At 32.2% G+C, this 16,726-nt stretch overlaps 1 protein-coding gene and 1 long non-coding RNA gene across 4 annotated transcripts in view; both read right to left on the bottom strand.

The window, feature by feature from the left end:
* Positions 1 to 16,726, bottom strand: part of LOC127709004 (uncharacterized) — a 149,825-nt gene that overhangs the window by 102,207 nt on the left and 30,892 nt on the right. The gene's annotated exons all lie outside the window — the stretch shown is intronic.
* Positions 1 to 16,726, bottom strand: part of LOC127708974 (TGF-beta-activated kinase 1 and MAP3K7-binding protein 1-like) — a 30,855-nt gene that overhangs the window by 6,428 nt on the left and 7,701 nt on the right. Inside the window, exons 1-5 of one of the 3 annotated variants that reach the window (XM_052214216.1) lie at positions 11,363 to 11,493; positions 10,252 to 10,388; positions 6,585 to 6,741; positions 5,200 to 5,286; positions 50 to 188 (exon numbers count right to left, since the gene is read on the bottom strand). In XM_052214216.1, the coding sequence (XP_052070176.1) occupies positions 50 to 188; positions 5,200 to 5,286; positions 6,585 to 6,741; positions 10,252 to 10,388; positions 11,363 to 11,416 (574 nt within the window). In that variant the 5' untranslated portion in view covers positions 11,417 to 11,493. Of the gene's footprint in view, positions 1 to 49; positions 189 to 5,199; positions 5,287 to 6,584; positions 6,742 to 10,251; positions 10,389 to 11,362; positions 11,494 to 16,726 lie in introns of those variants that run through there. The other 2 variants (XM_052214217.1, XM_052214218.1) reach the window with 2 other exon arrangements.

Below are 16,726 nucleotides of genomic sequence, written 5' to 3'. Positions count from 1 at the left end.
CACCTACATTGTTTACAGGGGTATCATAAGACTTTACTTTAATACCCACCTACATTAGCCACAAATAACTTATTTTTGTAGATAAGTGAGACTGTAGCAGTTGTTCCCCCTGATATTTCTTTTTCTAAGTTGTCAAGCTGTTTCATGGTGTCTGGATACTGTTTACAGGCTTCATAGTGACTGATACCCTGTAATGAAAATAACATAAAGATAAGTAGTTAACAGAACAAAGCACACAGTTTGCAAATTTTTTACAACTCTCATGAACAAAGTATATATTTTTTTTTAAAGATTTTTAAACATGCTAATTATGATATAAGATAATCTGACATTCCATCCAGTAAAAATCTTTAAATTTCTTGTTTGACAGTGAGCCCATAGTTCTTACGTAGCTTTGTATTTGAATTATATATTTCACTGACTAAAGATTGACAAAGGAGGAATTGTGAGAATTAAACAGACTAAAGGTTGACAAAGGAGGAATTGTGAGAATTAAACTGACTAAAGATTGACAAAGGAGGAATTGTGAGAATTAAACAGACTAATAGTTGACAAAGGAGGAATTGTGAGAATTAAACAGACTAAAGGTTGAAAAAGGAGGAATTGTGAGAATTAAACAGACTAAAGATTGACAAAGGAGGAATTGTGAGAATTAAACAGACTAAAGGTTGACAAAGGAGGAATTGTGAGAATTAAACAGACTAAAGATTGACAAAGGAGGAATTGTGAGAATTAAACAGACTAAAGATTGACAAAGGCGGAATTGTGAGAATTAAACTGACTAAAGGTTGACAAAGGAGGAATTGTGAGAATTAAACTGACTAAAGGTTGACAAAGTGACTAAAGATTGACAAAGGAGGAATTGTGAGAATTAAACAGACTAAAGGTTGACAAAGGAGGAATTGTGAGAATTAAACTGACTAAAGGTTGACAAAGGAGGAATTGTGAGAATTAAACAGACTAAAGGTTGACAAAGGAGGAATTGTGAGAATTAAACAGACTAAAGGTTGACAAAGGAGGAATTGTGAGAATTAAACTGACTAAAGATTGACAAAGGAGGAATTGTGAGAATTAAACAGACTAAAGGTTGACAAAGGAGGAATTGTGAGAATTAAACTGACTAAAGATTGACAAAGGAGGAATTGTGAGAATTAAACAGACTAAAGGTTGACAAAGGAGGAATTGTGAGAATTAAACAGACTAAAGGTTGAAAAAGGAGGAATTGTGAGAATTAAACAGACTAAAGATTGACAAAGGAGGAATTGTGAGATTTAAACAGACTAAAGGTTGACAAAGGAGGAATTGTGAGAATTAAACAGACTAAAGATTGACAAAGGAGGAATTGTGAGAATTAAACTGACTAAAGGTTGAAAAAGGAGAAATTGTGAGAATTAAACTGACTAAAGGTTGACAAAGTGACTAAAGATTGACAAAGGAGGAATTGTGAGAATTAAACAGACTAAAGATTGACAAAGGAGGAATTGTGAGAATTAAACAGACTAAAGGTTGACAAAGAAGGAATTGTGAGAATTAAACTGACTAAAGGTTGACAAAGGAGGAATTGTGAGAATTAAACAGACTAAAGGTTGACAAAGGAGGAATTGTGAGAATTAAACAGACTAAAGGTTGACAAAGGAGGAATTGTGAGAATTAAACTGACTAAAGATTGACAAAGGAGGAATTGTGAGAATTAAACAGACTAAAGGTTGACAAAGGAGGAATTGTGAGAATTAAACTGACTAAAGGTTGACAAAGGAGGAATTGTGAGAATTAAAATAAGTAAATGTAAGGTATCAAACCTTAAACCAATAGAAATACAAAGAATCATGAAATATTAATCAAAATATTTTACGGAAACTGAACAGTTGTAAAACCTTTTTAAATCCAACTCAGAGTTTTTTATGTACGGTAAACATGGAATATAAGCCTCATCCATATTGTTTTACTTGGTGTTTCATTAAGAAAGGCTTTACTGTAATATGCTTCTAAAACTCCTCATTATTCAAGAAATAGTTGAGGAAACCATTTTTTTATATTTCCAACTATATATATTTAAGAAAACAAGCATTCTGAGAGTATTGCATGGCAATACATAGTCCCCTACCGGTTAAAATTCATTGTACTGGAACAAAACGCTAACTTGATCTATAACTTATCATGCTGTAAACTATATAACAAATATCAAGTCAATATCTTCAAGCATGACGAAAAAAAAAAGAGAGAAAAACTGATTATTTAAGTGAATTTTTTAAGTCCAAGGACCATAACTCTGCACAAAATCATCAGACTGGAACAATATTCGAACTTGATCTGTAACTTGTCATGATAAAACTATATACCAATTATCAAATCAATATCTTCAAGCATGATAAAAAAGTGCAGAAAACTGATTATTTGAGTGAATTTTTCTAAGTCCAAGGACCATAACTCTGCACAAAATCATCAGACTGGAACAAAATTCAAACTTGATCTATAACTTGTCATGATGAAACTATTTACCAATTATCAAATCAATATCTTCAAGCATGATGAAAAAAAGTGCAGAAAACTGATTATTTGAGTGAATTTTCTAAATCCAAGGACCATAACTATGCACAAAATCATCAGACCAAAGCAAAATTCGAACTGGATCTGTAACTTGTCATGATAAAACAATATACTAAATATTAAATCAATATCTTCAAGCACTATGAAAAAAAGTGTGGAAAACTGAAATGCTGGACTGACGGATGGATAGACAGACTGACAGATTGAGTGCAAACCTAAAGTCCCCTTCAACTTCATCGGTAGGGGACTAATAAAAGAAGAATGTGTCCATGGGACACAGATGCCCCCACTTGTAAGTATGCATGAGTCAATGTACTAATTCAAACCTTACCTATTGACATTTTGTTTACTTTGAAACTTAATGACATTTGTTTCTGTATTTTGTCATTTGAGATTGCTCAGGGTTTGGATTCTCTCATTGATCAATAAAAAACAGTAACAGGGAATGTATCTATTTCACTTTTGTTCTTGCAATTCGAAATTTATCTGTTTTTGGTAGTAATACTCATTGTGTTTAAGTTTCAGGACACATTTGGTTGTGGCATAGTAAAGTTAGAGTATGGAAATGGCAAATTGGCCAATTTTTCCATTTATAAAGGGAAATAACTAGACTTATAAAGGGACATAACTCGAGAACGGCAAAAGTGACGCCACCCATATTCAAACTTGATCTGTGATTGGTGGTTATAAGCATTGTGTATAAGTTTCATAACATTTGGTTGAGGCAAAACTAATTTTGGGACGAACAGACAGACAGACTTGCAGATGTACTAACAGACAATGCTAAAACTTAATGCCCCCTCCTCCAAAACAGGGCCATAAAAATGCCATATAGTGTGGATTCCTTTATTTTTGTGGATACCAATTTTTAAGGATTAAACAAATTGATTTTTTTCCGTGGATACAAGATTTTGTTGTTTTTACAAATTCTGCATTTAAACCTAGATAGAAAGTTTTATATTATTGAAAACTTTAAATTCATGGTTCACCAGGGGGGCCATACCCAAGAAATCAATTGATACCCCACCAAACACAATGTATCCATAGTGAGAACTTTTCAATCATATCTGAAATAGATATCACTGCCTATGACAAGACTTTTGTAGAGGTCCATGAAATGTATTTTGATGGGAAAAGACAATTGCTTCTTATACCAACTCAGGTCTCAAATTTACAGTTATGCTAATGGTTATTTAGGCACAAATATTGAAAATGAACCCCTATAAAAGTTTCCTATAAAACTATTTAACAAATTGTAAGTAAACAATTTGTGTACGTGAAACAAAGATGACAGAATGTTAGACAGTACAAAACATTTGCTGTTAAACATGTTAAATTTAAATATGTGAAAGTGAACCAAAGTTGTTATTAATTTTAATCAAACATTTACCAAAATTAATTTTATGTCAGGTGACAGCATCTACATGTAAAAAAATAGTTCATTTCATTCTAGAATAACATTGAAAAATCGAATGTGCAACAGTTTTGTTGATATTTTAAGTGATTTCAGGACTTGTTGAGAAATTTCAGGACTTGTTGAGACTGGGAGAAATTCAGGATTTGTTGAAACTGGGAGTGATATCAGGATTTGTTGAGACTGGGAGTGATTTCAGGATTTGTTGAGACTAGGAGTGATTTCAGGACTTGTTGATACTGGGAGTGATTTCAGGAATTAGAATAATAAAGAAGACTGATTTAATTTTGAGACAGTAGCTGAGGGGGCAGGGCAAAATACTATCTGTGGAAATGATATGTGCCAACAATTACATAACTGCAAACCAAATAACCTTGATCTGACATTATAAGTGGTTCCCTTAAATCTTACCTAATCACAAACTTTAAGCAAATTGTTGACCCCGCGACCACCACTAACGCAGGAAACAACATGTCTAAGTCTCACTTTTTGACTCTGTCAAGGCGAGACAAAAATAAATTCTATTAAGAAACACTTCTTAAAATCTTTTTCCTCTTTTAAATATATTGCTTTTAAGTCCTTTATTATTTTTTTAAACCAAAAATCTGTAAACCATTTTTCTCGCAGGTGGTCAATTCTATTTCCATTTTGTAGAGCTAATTCAAGAATTACCTTGTCTTTAAACCAAAATTGCACAGGTAAGTCTGAGGTAAAGTCTTGAAACTAAACTTAGCTTATTCATTTGAGTGATAATGATTTTTTACATAACATCCTTTTCAGGACTATTATATTAAAATGGTTGTGGGTGGGTCAGAATGGACAACTAATATTCCCAAACAATATTTTGAAATTATTAAGAAACTAAGGTTTCAACTCCCTCAGGCAAAGTTGACTTTAGATGAATTTGGCTATTTATTTTAGGTATTTTTGTCATATAGCTCTTCAACGGTTTCGGTACTTATACATCCTTGGATTTCAAATTTTTGGCTTTGAGCGTTCCTGATGAAGGTAAATCCAGAAAAGCGCTTCGGACGCATGAAATTATTAAACGTGTTGTTTTCATTTTTTTAACATATTCTTTTTAATAATTTTACATACATAAAATAAACATACACTTTTTTATGTTCCACCACCCATAATTCATATTTTCATTTGTAACAGAAATGTTATTGTGGTGTCAAACATTTTTCCTGGAGTAGACATTATTGAAATATTTGTACCCATAAAATGATTTTTACCTCTGGTAATTGTAACTGTATTGTGGTCTTTTCAGCAAAAATATGGTCAATGGATTCAAAGAAACTCTTTTCAACAGCAATAAAGGCCTGAAAATCAGAACAAAAATCATAACTTAATGTTTAGTGCTTACATATATACCAAAATGGCAAAAACTTATACTAATGAAATGCATTACCTGTTCAAGAAACTTATTCTAATGAAAGGCATTACCTGTTCAAGAAACTTATTCTAATGAAATGTATTACCTGTTCAAGAAACTTATACTAATGAAATGTATTACCTGTTCAAGAAACTTATACTAATGAAATGTATTACCTGTTCAAGAAACCTTTACTTTACCAACTTACTAATCTGATTAAAATTAAAGAACCTTAGTGAGCATGCTCACATACCCCCACGCCCCCACATTGTCACTGGGTACACAAAATCTCATCAGGTTCCTAAGTTCAAAGACTCATAACTCCAACAAAAGTCAACTGATAAAAATTTCTTGTTGATATGCACATTTACATATTATGTCCTTATACCGGTAATCTACAAAGTTACATGAAATTCTGTTGTGTAGTTTCAGAGGAGTTGAGATGACAAACTGTTGCAGTAGTATATTGAGGCAAATAAGTGCTAAGAGGCACAACTCCTAGAAGAAAAATTGAATCATAATTTCCTGTCGATATGCACGTCTACATAGTATGTCCTTATTATCTACAAAGTTTCATGAAATTTTGTTGTGTGGTTTCAGAGCAGTTGTGATGACAAGAACAGGACTGACAGACGGACTGACAGATTGAGACGTGTCAAAAACGTTATACCCGACGCAAAAATTTGCGTGGGGTATAATAAAGATCCTGTGTCCAAGCTTTGTTTACAAGGATCTAACACTCCTTCCTACTTTCTGTTCTGATAAATTTTATATCAACCCAGGGAATTTCTGTCTCCAAATTTTTGAAAGTGTGTATCATTACGACAAAACAAGAGGCTCCTGAAGAGTTGTTAAAACAGAAAGTAGAATGGAGTTTTTTCAGATTCTTGTAAGTTTAATCAGATTGCCAATTTACTCATCAAGGGTATAATCCTGTAGAGGCTGTTTCCCTTGATGCAGATTGTCAATAACTTCATTTTTTTGGTCCTGTATAACACACTTATATAGTTTTTTTGTTATTTGATCAGTTTCTCAGTTACTGTGAGAGTTTATAGAATGATAATGAAGTTTGCATATCCAACTTTATTACTGGTAGACCTCATTATCATATTTCCATATGAGTATAAGTACAAAAAAAAACCAACAAAAAACTGTTCTTTTATCTAAACTCAAGCCTTTTATTAAATTGCTACCAACAAACACTACATTTAAAAGAACCATTGATAATTATAGTGTAATTATTACCTGATAAAGTATTTCTTTAATTTCATCATCAGTATTGTTGTTGTTCAGTTGTCCAAGAAGTAGTTCAGCTGGCATTCTCTGTGCAGCGAAGTTGGCCACTCGACTACCATCATGTCCATCAAAAACTCCATATAAAAAGCTTTCTGTATCTAGTAATCTATATTAGTTAGTAGAAAATTAAATATATTATAATATATACTGCAGCTGTGCTATTTGTGCAGTCAAATTGCATTGAACGTATAATCATTTGTGATATATATATATATATACAGTCAATGACCGTATATCGAATGTTTATGAGGTTGGCGATGGGTTTCCCTAGAGTTTTATTTATGACGTCATTAAAAGTACAAGTTCACGGAATTTTTATGTCGTTTGCTCCAAATTAAAAAAATGTTGGGTTTTTCCCCTAAATATTTAATTCGGAACAGTTGTAGGAGTTGCAGTATATAAAGAATAACCATACATTGTCGCGAAATATAAATTTTATTTGTATTCGGCTCAAAACAAGATAGAATTGCTCGGCATAGCCTCGCTTCTACCTGTTTCTAAGCCTTGTACAAATAAAATTTATATTACGAGACAATGTATGGTTATTCTATATACATATGTTTAACATGTTTAAAGATATAAAATCATGTTCTTTCTGTTTCAACAAAATATAGGTGTTTTTATTTACTCAAATATATGTACATTGTATATATAGCTAAATCAGTGTTCCACTCCCCCCCCCCCCAAATTTCATATACATGAAGCATCCTGGCATAGATATAAGAAGATGTGGTATGAGTGCCAATGAGACAACTCTCCATCCAAGTCAAAATTTATGAACGTAAACCATTATAGGTCAAAGTACGGTCTTCAACAAGGAGCCTTGGCTCACACCGAACAGTAAGCTATAAAGGGCCCCAAAAATTACTAGTGTAAAACCATTCAAATGGGAAAACCAACGGTCTAATCTATATAAAAAACGAGAAACACTTATGAACCACATCACATGCCTGGTAAATGAAGAATTTTTAAATATCATCTACTTTCTGGAAGTTATAGCATCACATCCATAATACATCTATAAGAAAATCATTAGTTGGTTAAATATCTGTCTGTATATTCCATTTTTTGTAGTATATGACCAGTCAAGGATATAACTCTCATGACTCTTTAGGCTAGGGTTATTAGAGAAAAATAACATACATTTGTTATTGTGGACTAAAAAATCAAAGAACTGTGATAACATATGTATGTTACATGTTTCAAAGGGACAATATACATCATTAGTTTTGTTAAAATGTATACAAGTTCTATTGATATTACTTTTGTCTTAATGTAATTACTTAACTATAGAAAGATATAACAGTTCATAGTTTGCCAATCATGCATAGTACACCTATGTTATTACAGAAAAAAATTGCCTATAATAACTAAAGGGTGTTATTACAGCTTCTCTACATCACTCCTAAGCTTTTGCTCAGACATTCATCATGCTTAATTACAATGAATTTTAATTTATTGTAAGAAATAATTATCAGAGCATGTAATGAGGTTCTGCGCAAGCTTCCCAGTAATTCTCAAGTCTCTCATATAACAAGTTACATGCCTTTAATAACTAAGCCTTGTTATTACAGCTAAGTTTATCCCTTACAAGCCTTGTCTCATTGATTTACCATGGTTAATGAAAAATGTATTACCGGTAATTTAATTCAAAAATTAGTTATCAAGGCTACTGGTATGCATTTATTTTCTGCGCAAAGTTTCCAGAGTTCCCTAGAGCCCACTTAAAATCAAATTATGTATGGTTTATTTTACAAATAACAAACATATGTTATTACAGATTTAGGAAATTTAAGGATTAAAGACTAGACAACTCAAGAAAGTATCTGTAATAACAAATCAAATCAAATCAAATATTTTATTGTCGTATAAACTTTACAGTTTGTGGCCAACATGTATTAGCACAATAAACATATATACATACATACATACATACAAACATAACACATGCAAGTTATTTTCTGTAATAACCCTATAGAGTTATATCCCTGACTGATGACAGGGTACTAAATCCAAATGTTATTACCTTTTAGCCACCAGCTATAACTTTGCTTCATAGTGCTTCAGTCAACACCAGCAAGACTGATTTATAAGTTAATCCTCTTTTGTGCATTTAAGTAGTACAATTGTCTACTAGCTTATCACTTTAATTTTATACAATGAGGGTTATTCTTTTAAAATAGTGTTTATTGGGGCTGTCTAGCTTTTCTGTCATTTACTAAGTCCATATTGACAAACCGATGCTTGGACCATTCAAAATATGTGTGTGAAAAAGACAAATGTGGAATCAAATATACATTTATAAAGAGTCCAGGGACAACAGCATAAGTTAACAAGAACACACATTCCAAAGTTACTTAACAGTCTCCTAGTTGTTTCGCTCCAATTGTTTCATATTTTGTCATCGTCAGGGCATTTTACAGCTGACTATATGGTATGGATTTTCCTCATTGTTGAAGGCCATATAGTGACATATAATTGCTTAAATCCATGTTTTTTTTACTCAGTTGTGTAGTTGCAATTGTCTCATTGGCGATGATATCACATCTCCTTATTTTATAGCCACTTACTCTAACAATGGGTAAGTCCCATATAATGCATGACAAACTTAAAAAATCTTTCATATACATACATGCAGTAAATGGCTGATTTTTTCATATGTATACATTTCTTTCATTCTAACCAATCATTGACAATCAAACATTTTAATTTTGTTTTATGTATTTATTTTGTTTTGTTATGAATGATTACTTTGCTCAGCAATGGGTGCCATAATTGGCTTATATAACACATGTATAATATCTTTTATTCCATATTTTCAGTAGGTTTTTCTATATGAATTTGATTTTGAACAAATTAGCATAATCACCTGCAGAAAAAGTATATTCACAACTCAAAATGTTGCTTGCTTTTACATGTACATGTATAATTATGTTAAAATCGATTGATGTACAATTGGTTTTGGTAAATAATTGTCATTACATACATTTCTCTCAGAAATCTCTCTGAATACGGAATAAAAAAATTACTGTTCTCTGAATACGGAATAAAACAATTACTGTCTTTTGTTTCGGTAAATATGTGGTTTAATTGACTTTTGAAAAACGGATATTCACTTTGGCTGTTGGCCTCAGTGAATAATAGTTTTATTACAAAACATGCAAAAGTCAATAAAACCACATATTTACCTCTGACATAAAAAAAAAGTAATTGTATGGTATCTTATATATACTTTATAACTTTCCCCTGATTTGGAACGCCAAAGATGTAACTGAGGGATGTAATTCTTTATTCTAAAATAAAAGGTGATTGTAAGTAAAAGCCTTACATGTAGGTGAATAATGTTAGTTTTTCTAATTGTTGCACAGTACAATAAAAATCTGACTATTTAATTTTCTTAATAAGAACCTTCATCAACTGCAATACAGAGTGATTAAAGCTACACATGTACATGTATACCAGGGATTAAAGCTACACATGTACATGTATACCAGGGATTAAAGCTACACATGTACATGTATACCAGGGATTAAAGCTACACATGTGCATGTATACCAGGAAGTAAAGCTATACATGTACATGTATACCACGTCTGGAAAAATCAGCTAAGTAATACCTAAAATGAAAACTTCTATCTTCAAATTCATGTTCTTCTTGTCTGAAACCGTCTTCTCTGTACAGTTGATTTGTTGAGAATCCAACCCCAGAAAGCTGACAAACAGGCAAGTCATCAGTCCAGCTCAATGCATGACTCTGAAAAACATAAAACAGAAAAGCTGACAAACAGGCAAGCCATCAGTTCAGCTCAATGCGTGATTTTGAAAAATATAATACAGACAATTTGTTAGGAAAAACCTAAGTGACATAAGAATATTATTATACATGTGTGTTATATAAACAACGAATGTAAATTAGAAGAAAAAGGCTCTAATCAGACAATTACATACATGTAGATGCCTTTTATAGGCGACCTAAAGGTATGAGTTTTTCTCATTGTTGAAGGCAGTATGGTTGCCTATAATTGCTTACATCCACTTCATTTGAACTTTGTTGGATAGTTGTCTTATTGGGAATCATACCACATCTCCTTATTTTTATATCAACAAATAACAGGATTTTTTTCAGAAATTATTTTTTTGTTTGTTTTCACTATGTCCAGATGTCTTATGTCTTTTAATTTCTCATTCTTAAGTGAATATGTGATTTTAGAATTTAATAAAACAAATTGGGCAAAGGAAGATACTTTCTATAGCTCAATCAATCTGTATGTGAAAATTTTCAAAAAATAATTGAAGTTAAATTGTTGCCGAGTAACATGAATGTTTTTCATTAGAATAAAAAGGGAGGAAGATTTTGTAAATCCTTATTCTTGCATTAATTATATAATCAAAGAAATCAGAATTGTAATTTATAAAAAATAGCAAGATATACAAGATGTATAACTATATTGTTAACATGCCCTCCCCCCCCCCCCCCCCATATTTAAAAAAAATCCAAAATTAAGTGCACCTTCAAATAAATTAAAGGGGGAACCCTGAATAGTTGACACGAGTACAATAATCGGGATAGTTGGCAGATCTGCCAGGTGCCGATTTAACCAGGTACCGAAGTGACAATTAATTCGTGTTGGGATCTGAAAGGAGATTGTGTCCAGAGCCCTTCCTCTTCCACATACAGAAAGGATCAAATATCCGTAATATCTTATTTTTCTAAAAGTGATACCGTACCCCTAATCTAGGAGGAGACCCAACAGATCCATTTGCAAGTCTAGTTGCAGCCATATCACGATAAAGTTGGTTATGAAAATGGATTTCTACATTTTTTTAACCGGAAGTTGTTATCATTCGGAATTTTTTCATAGGTGTTGCAAAAACCTAAAACATTGCCCCGATGTCAAATTACTGATAAAAACCGATATATAAAATTTAGCAAGGTATCATCGCAACGACCATCAATGAGTATCCAATTCTCTAAGCGTCTTTTTGTTCATTTAACTGACAGCGTTAAGAATGTACTTAGATGAAATTTAAAAAATCTCGAATTTAAAATTGATACTATAAGTCAGAAGAGCTATATAAGCTATAGAATAGACTTAGGTGTAAAGGTACATAAGTGTATAGAACACATACACTTTATTGATATATTGTACATTTTTTTTAAAGATAGCACAGAGAACAAATCAGGTCGTTTAGACTATGAACATGCAGGAGAACTTTTGTTTTCAAATAAATGTATCGTTAAAAAAAACAGCATGCAGTGTTGAGTATTTCTTTAGAGCGGCCAGCTGATAAAGTCAACTGGTGTAGACGGAATTAGTGAAATTCTTAAATTTGTTAGTTTAAACAATATTTATTCAAATAAATTAATACACAGCATATAATTCTGATACATGAAATGAATAAATAGGATTCAGAAACAAGCAACATTTCATTTATTAATCTGTCTCCTAGTATTCAATTAAATTTCTTATATGGTCATTTTAATTAAGTATGGCATGTTCTGAAATAGTCAGTTTGTTAAAAAAAGATAAGATATTGAATTTTTATAAAAAAAAACGTGGTAAATAGTATAGAGTGTTGTGTGCAGAATAAAATGCTTAGGTTTTATAAACGATCGATCATTTGCATCACGGATTGAATCGTTTGGTTTTTATTATATATTTCTGTACCAAAATAAATAAAAGGCTGTTTTGCTCGTCCGATAGTACGTTTAAACCAAATAGCAAGGTATTAATGTCAAATTGAACTGGAAAATCTGGAATTGAAGCCAGAAGTTCCTGCCTTAAATTGGTATATATTGGACAGGATAATAGGAAATGAGAATGTGTTTCCAAGTCACCACAACGATAGTTTTTATATATAAATTTGCTAAATTCCGTAGAAATAGATAAGAATTTAATGAACTCGAATTCATCCTTAAGCGAGCTTGAAGAACTTGTCCAAATCGATTTCCTACATAGTAATAATTAAGGAGGGACTTTACTTTTTTTAGTACAAATTTGTTTCTTAAAAATTTTAAAGAGATTCACATTTTCTAACGTTTCAATGTAGTCTGTTCCATAAAGTGGTTGTCGCTGGGGAAAATACTCTGAGTATAAACGGGTCCGTGTGTTATATTGAATAACATTATTACATTGTCTTGTATAATGGTCATGTCTACTTCCCACTGAATCGGGCATAGCGTCTCTAAGATAATCTGGTGGTTTGTTGTTCAAAATTTTATGAAAAAGGACTAATCTATGATTGGATCTTCTTTCGGACAATGTTTCCCATTTAGTTTCAATATACAATTTATTAATCCTAGTTAGTTTGGTCCCACCTTTAACAATCCGCGCTGCATCGAGCTGGATATTCTCAAGTTTACTATGATTGATTAAACTTTGATTTTGAGAATCACATACAACGTCTGCATATTCCAATACAGGTTGAATAAATGATATATAAAAATTTTCAAGAGTAAACCTGTCAAGAATATTTTTCACTTTCCTCATTATACTTATTCATTTGTATGATTTTATAGTAATATATTCAATATGGTCATTCCAGCTGTTATTCGGGGGAAAAAAAGACATCCGAAAGATGGTATTTAGTTCCATTCGGTAGTATAATTGTAATCGGGAAGATGGAATGCACGTCTGTATGTATCTTTGGCAATCTGATTAAAATACAGATCCATAGTAACTCGCGTCCTTGTCGGAGCATAAAGAAATCAGAGATCTATATTTTAGTTAGATTGTATCTTTGAAGTGTTACTTTTTTACTCCTGTAAGTTAGATGGTTGAATTATTTCCTTACTTTGGATCAACATTTCATTAGGATGAATTATATGATGGCCATTTTTAAAGTGTATTCAGCAGGATATCAAATACAACACTTGAATTTTGCAATCAGACTAATTCTATAAGATAAAATCAAAGATATATAAAGCAAGTATATAATAAGTTCTTAGTTAATCATTAGAACACATAATTTTATCATCTATACTGACCGACTTTAGAAACGCAACACTAGATTATTCTTTTTTAATTTCCCATTTTTAAATATGCATTTTTTGTTAAACAAACTGATGAACAGAAAATTCTTTCATTACTTCATTGTTTAAAAAAAATTGGCAGTTCGAAAGTTGAATTGATAACGTCATTTCGAATGTTCAAATCTTGTGGTATACACTGAAACCCTGTTTTTCAACTTACCAATGAACGTGTCAACGTCAAAAGCAATGACTGCCTGTAACCAACGCCAAAATGATTGTGAGAAAGGTCAACCAATTCTGTTCGGCATGTTTAATGTTCTGTTTTGCACCTTCTGATTTTGCAGTTGTTCCACCCATTACAATGGGTTTTTGGCAATAATGCGCTTGACAATTTAGGGATTTAAATGTTTTTTCTGCATTCTATTCTTTGGTTGTTCAGTTGATGGAAAACATTTATGGCATGAATCTGTGTGCAATGGCATTCGGCAATTTGATTAGCAGTTGACGTTGCGGCCGTAAACATGTCTCGCAAATGACGTTGCGAAATCAAATTCTATTGACGTTGCATTGTCACTACATGTTGATCTGTCATTGGTGGTCTTCAACAAACCCCGTCTACCTGTATCGTTGTCGGAAAGACAGTAAGACGAGTTTCTGAAGTCAAATTGTCTGGTTGCAGCACGTTCACGTTTTCCTGTTTGCAATATTCTTATGGGCTGATTCAGTCTTTTATTCCTCAGTCTTGGCAATATGGAGATGGAACATTGGTTAACTGTTTCAAGTGTGGCCAAGGATTGAAAGAACTGTTTCACAAAGAGAAAAAAAAACTGAAAAAATCTTTTATGAGTTCCAAATTTCGCTTTACGAAATTCATGCGACTTCAATAATCCGGTATGTTCAATAACCACAGGTAAGTGGGATGTTGACTTTTTCTCAAGAGAAAGATGTATGGTATAAGCTTGAATAGTAGTTGTATGAGGATCAAACATGATTTGATAAAAAAAAATATCAACAAAATGAGTGTTGCGTTTTTAAGGTCGGTCAGTATATAATGAAACACCTTTAGATAATCATAATTCACTATACCAATTGCAGCATGGTTTCAGATCAAAAATTTGCTGTGAAACACAACTATATGTATACCAACATTTACCCAACAAATACTTCCAGATGATATGGTAAATGTTAAACAAACTGACGTAGTTGGTATGGATATCTGAAAAAGAAGCATGGTTATAGTACAGATCTGAAAAAGTAGTTGTTGACAGACACACATCAAATAGTTGTCCTGTCAGATTGTCAGGCGACCCTGAAGGCTCTGTTCCGCTTGGTCCATGTCTTTTCCTTATATTAACACAAATGACATGCCAGACAAACTAGCTCAAAAGTAATGTTCGCCTCTTTGCAGATGACAACATTGTGTATCTTAAAACATCATCACTTACTGGAAATCATACCAGGTTTCAATCAGACTTACGTAAATTGGAACAGTGGGAACAAAAATGTTTAATGTCCTTTAATCAAGACAAATGTGAAATCATCCACATAATAAAAAAGCGAAAACCTATAATTTTTAGATATACACTACAGGATCACATATTAAAATCATCAAACAAGGCAAAATATCTTGGTGTTACCATTACAGATGATCTAACATGGAACTTGCATATATACATGTGTAAATAACATCACAAATAAATCAAATGCATCACTGATATTTATCAAAAGAAATGTAAAAACCAACAGCATAAAAAACTAAAGCTGGCCAACTCTACAACAAAGAAGAAATCTTGCATCAGTCGGCACCATGCTCTACAAAATTCAACATCAATTAGTTTCCATATCAAACAAGCAATACTTAGTAACATCAAAAGAACATAAACTTGTACAACCATTATCTCCCACAAATTACCATTTATTTCCATTTTTTCCTAGAACAATAAGGTTGTGGAATTCCTTACCAAACCAGGTAGCCAGTAGCCAAGACTTGGATGTATTTAAGTCTGGTGCAAAATCCCAAATATATTTCCAGAACAAATAAATGTTTTTATTAATGACTAATTAAAAAAAAAAAAAAAGAAAATAAAATGTTTTTTTTGTAATCTAGTGTAAATATGTTCAGATAAAAAAAATCCATAGCATTTGCACGGTGTTTTCTTGTAATCTTTAACATATTGAAGTCAGTAAGAAGTATTGTGTAGATGTAAGTATGATAGGAATAATAACGAAACATAATTGAATTTGAATTTAATAGGGTATAAAACTGTTCGAAACTCAAATGTATCCTCTCTCAAAAAAATATATATAGAACCATTAACAAATCCAATTTTAGCTGGGTAAAAGGTAAGCATTATGCATCTACATTATACCCCGTTGATCTTGTCCATCACATTATTAGTAATTACCCAACTAGATATATTTAAGCCAGTATATACATGTCAAGCTCGTTCTATCACCAACCAATCAAACATTCGAGCAACAGGTGTACTTGCCACCCAGCTCAAGGTAAACAAAAGTAGACCAGTAAGTAAGTACATTTTTATCTTACTATTAGCCAATGCCTTTGACACAGAAACTAACCCAGGACCCAGAACACCAAAATGGCCCTGTGGTACTTGTGGCAAGGCTGTAACTTGGAAGACCAGGGCAGTATGTTGTGATAATTGCGATATATGGTTCCACATAGAATGCCAACATATCCACACAGGTGTGTTCAGATTCATGGATGCTAGTAATGTGTCCGCGGAATGTATCAATTGTGGAATGCCAAATTTTTCTACTGCTTTATTTAACTCCACCTATAGTATTGGAACAGAAAATCAGTTCTCAATCTTAAGCACAAGTTCTTTGGTCAGTAGCCCTGGTGTCCCAGTGGCTACCTCATCACCAAAAACTAAATGAAAAAAAACAAGACATCCCATCTAAAACAACCTCGTCTAAATTTAAAAGACCAATTAGAGTGGTAAACATTAACTTTCAATCTATCTGTAATAAAAAACCAGAACTTGAAGAAATTATAAACTCTGCAAAACCTGATATAATCACAGGCACTGAAACTTGGTTAAATCCAAATATACCATCTCATGAACTATTTCCACCAAACCTTTACAATGTGTACC

This window comes from Mytilus californianus, unplaced genomic scaffold (genome assembly GCF_021869535.1).
Source record: "Mytilus californianus isolate M0D057914Y unplaced genomic scaffold, xbMytCali1.0.p SCAF_7, whole genome shotgun sequence".
NCBI lineage: Eukaryota > Metazoa > Mollusca > Bivalvia > Mytilida > Mytilidae > Mytilus > Mytilus californianus.
The sequence above is the reverse complement of the archived record's forward strand: the minus strand, read 5'-3'. Positions and strand labels throughout refer to the sequence as shown.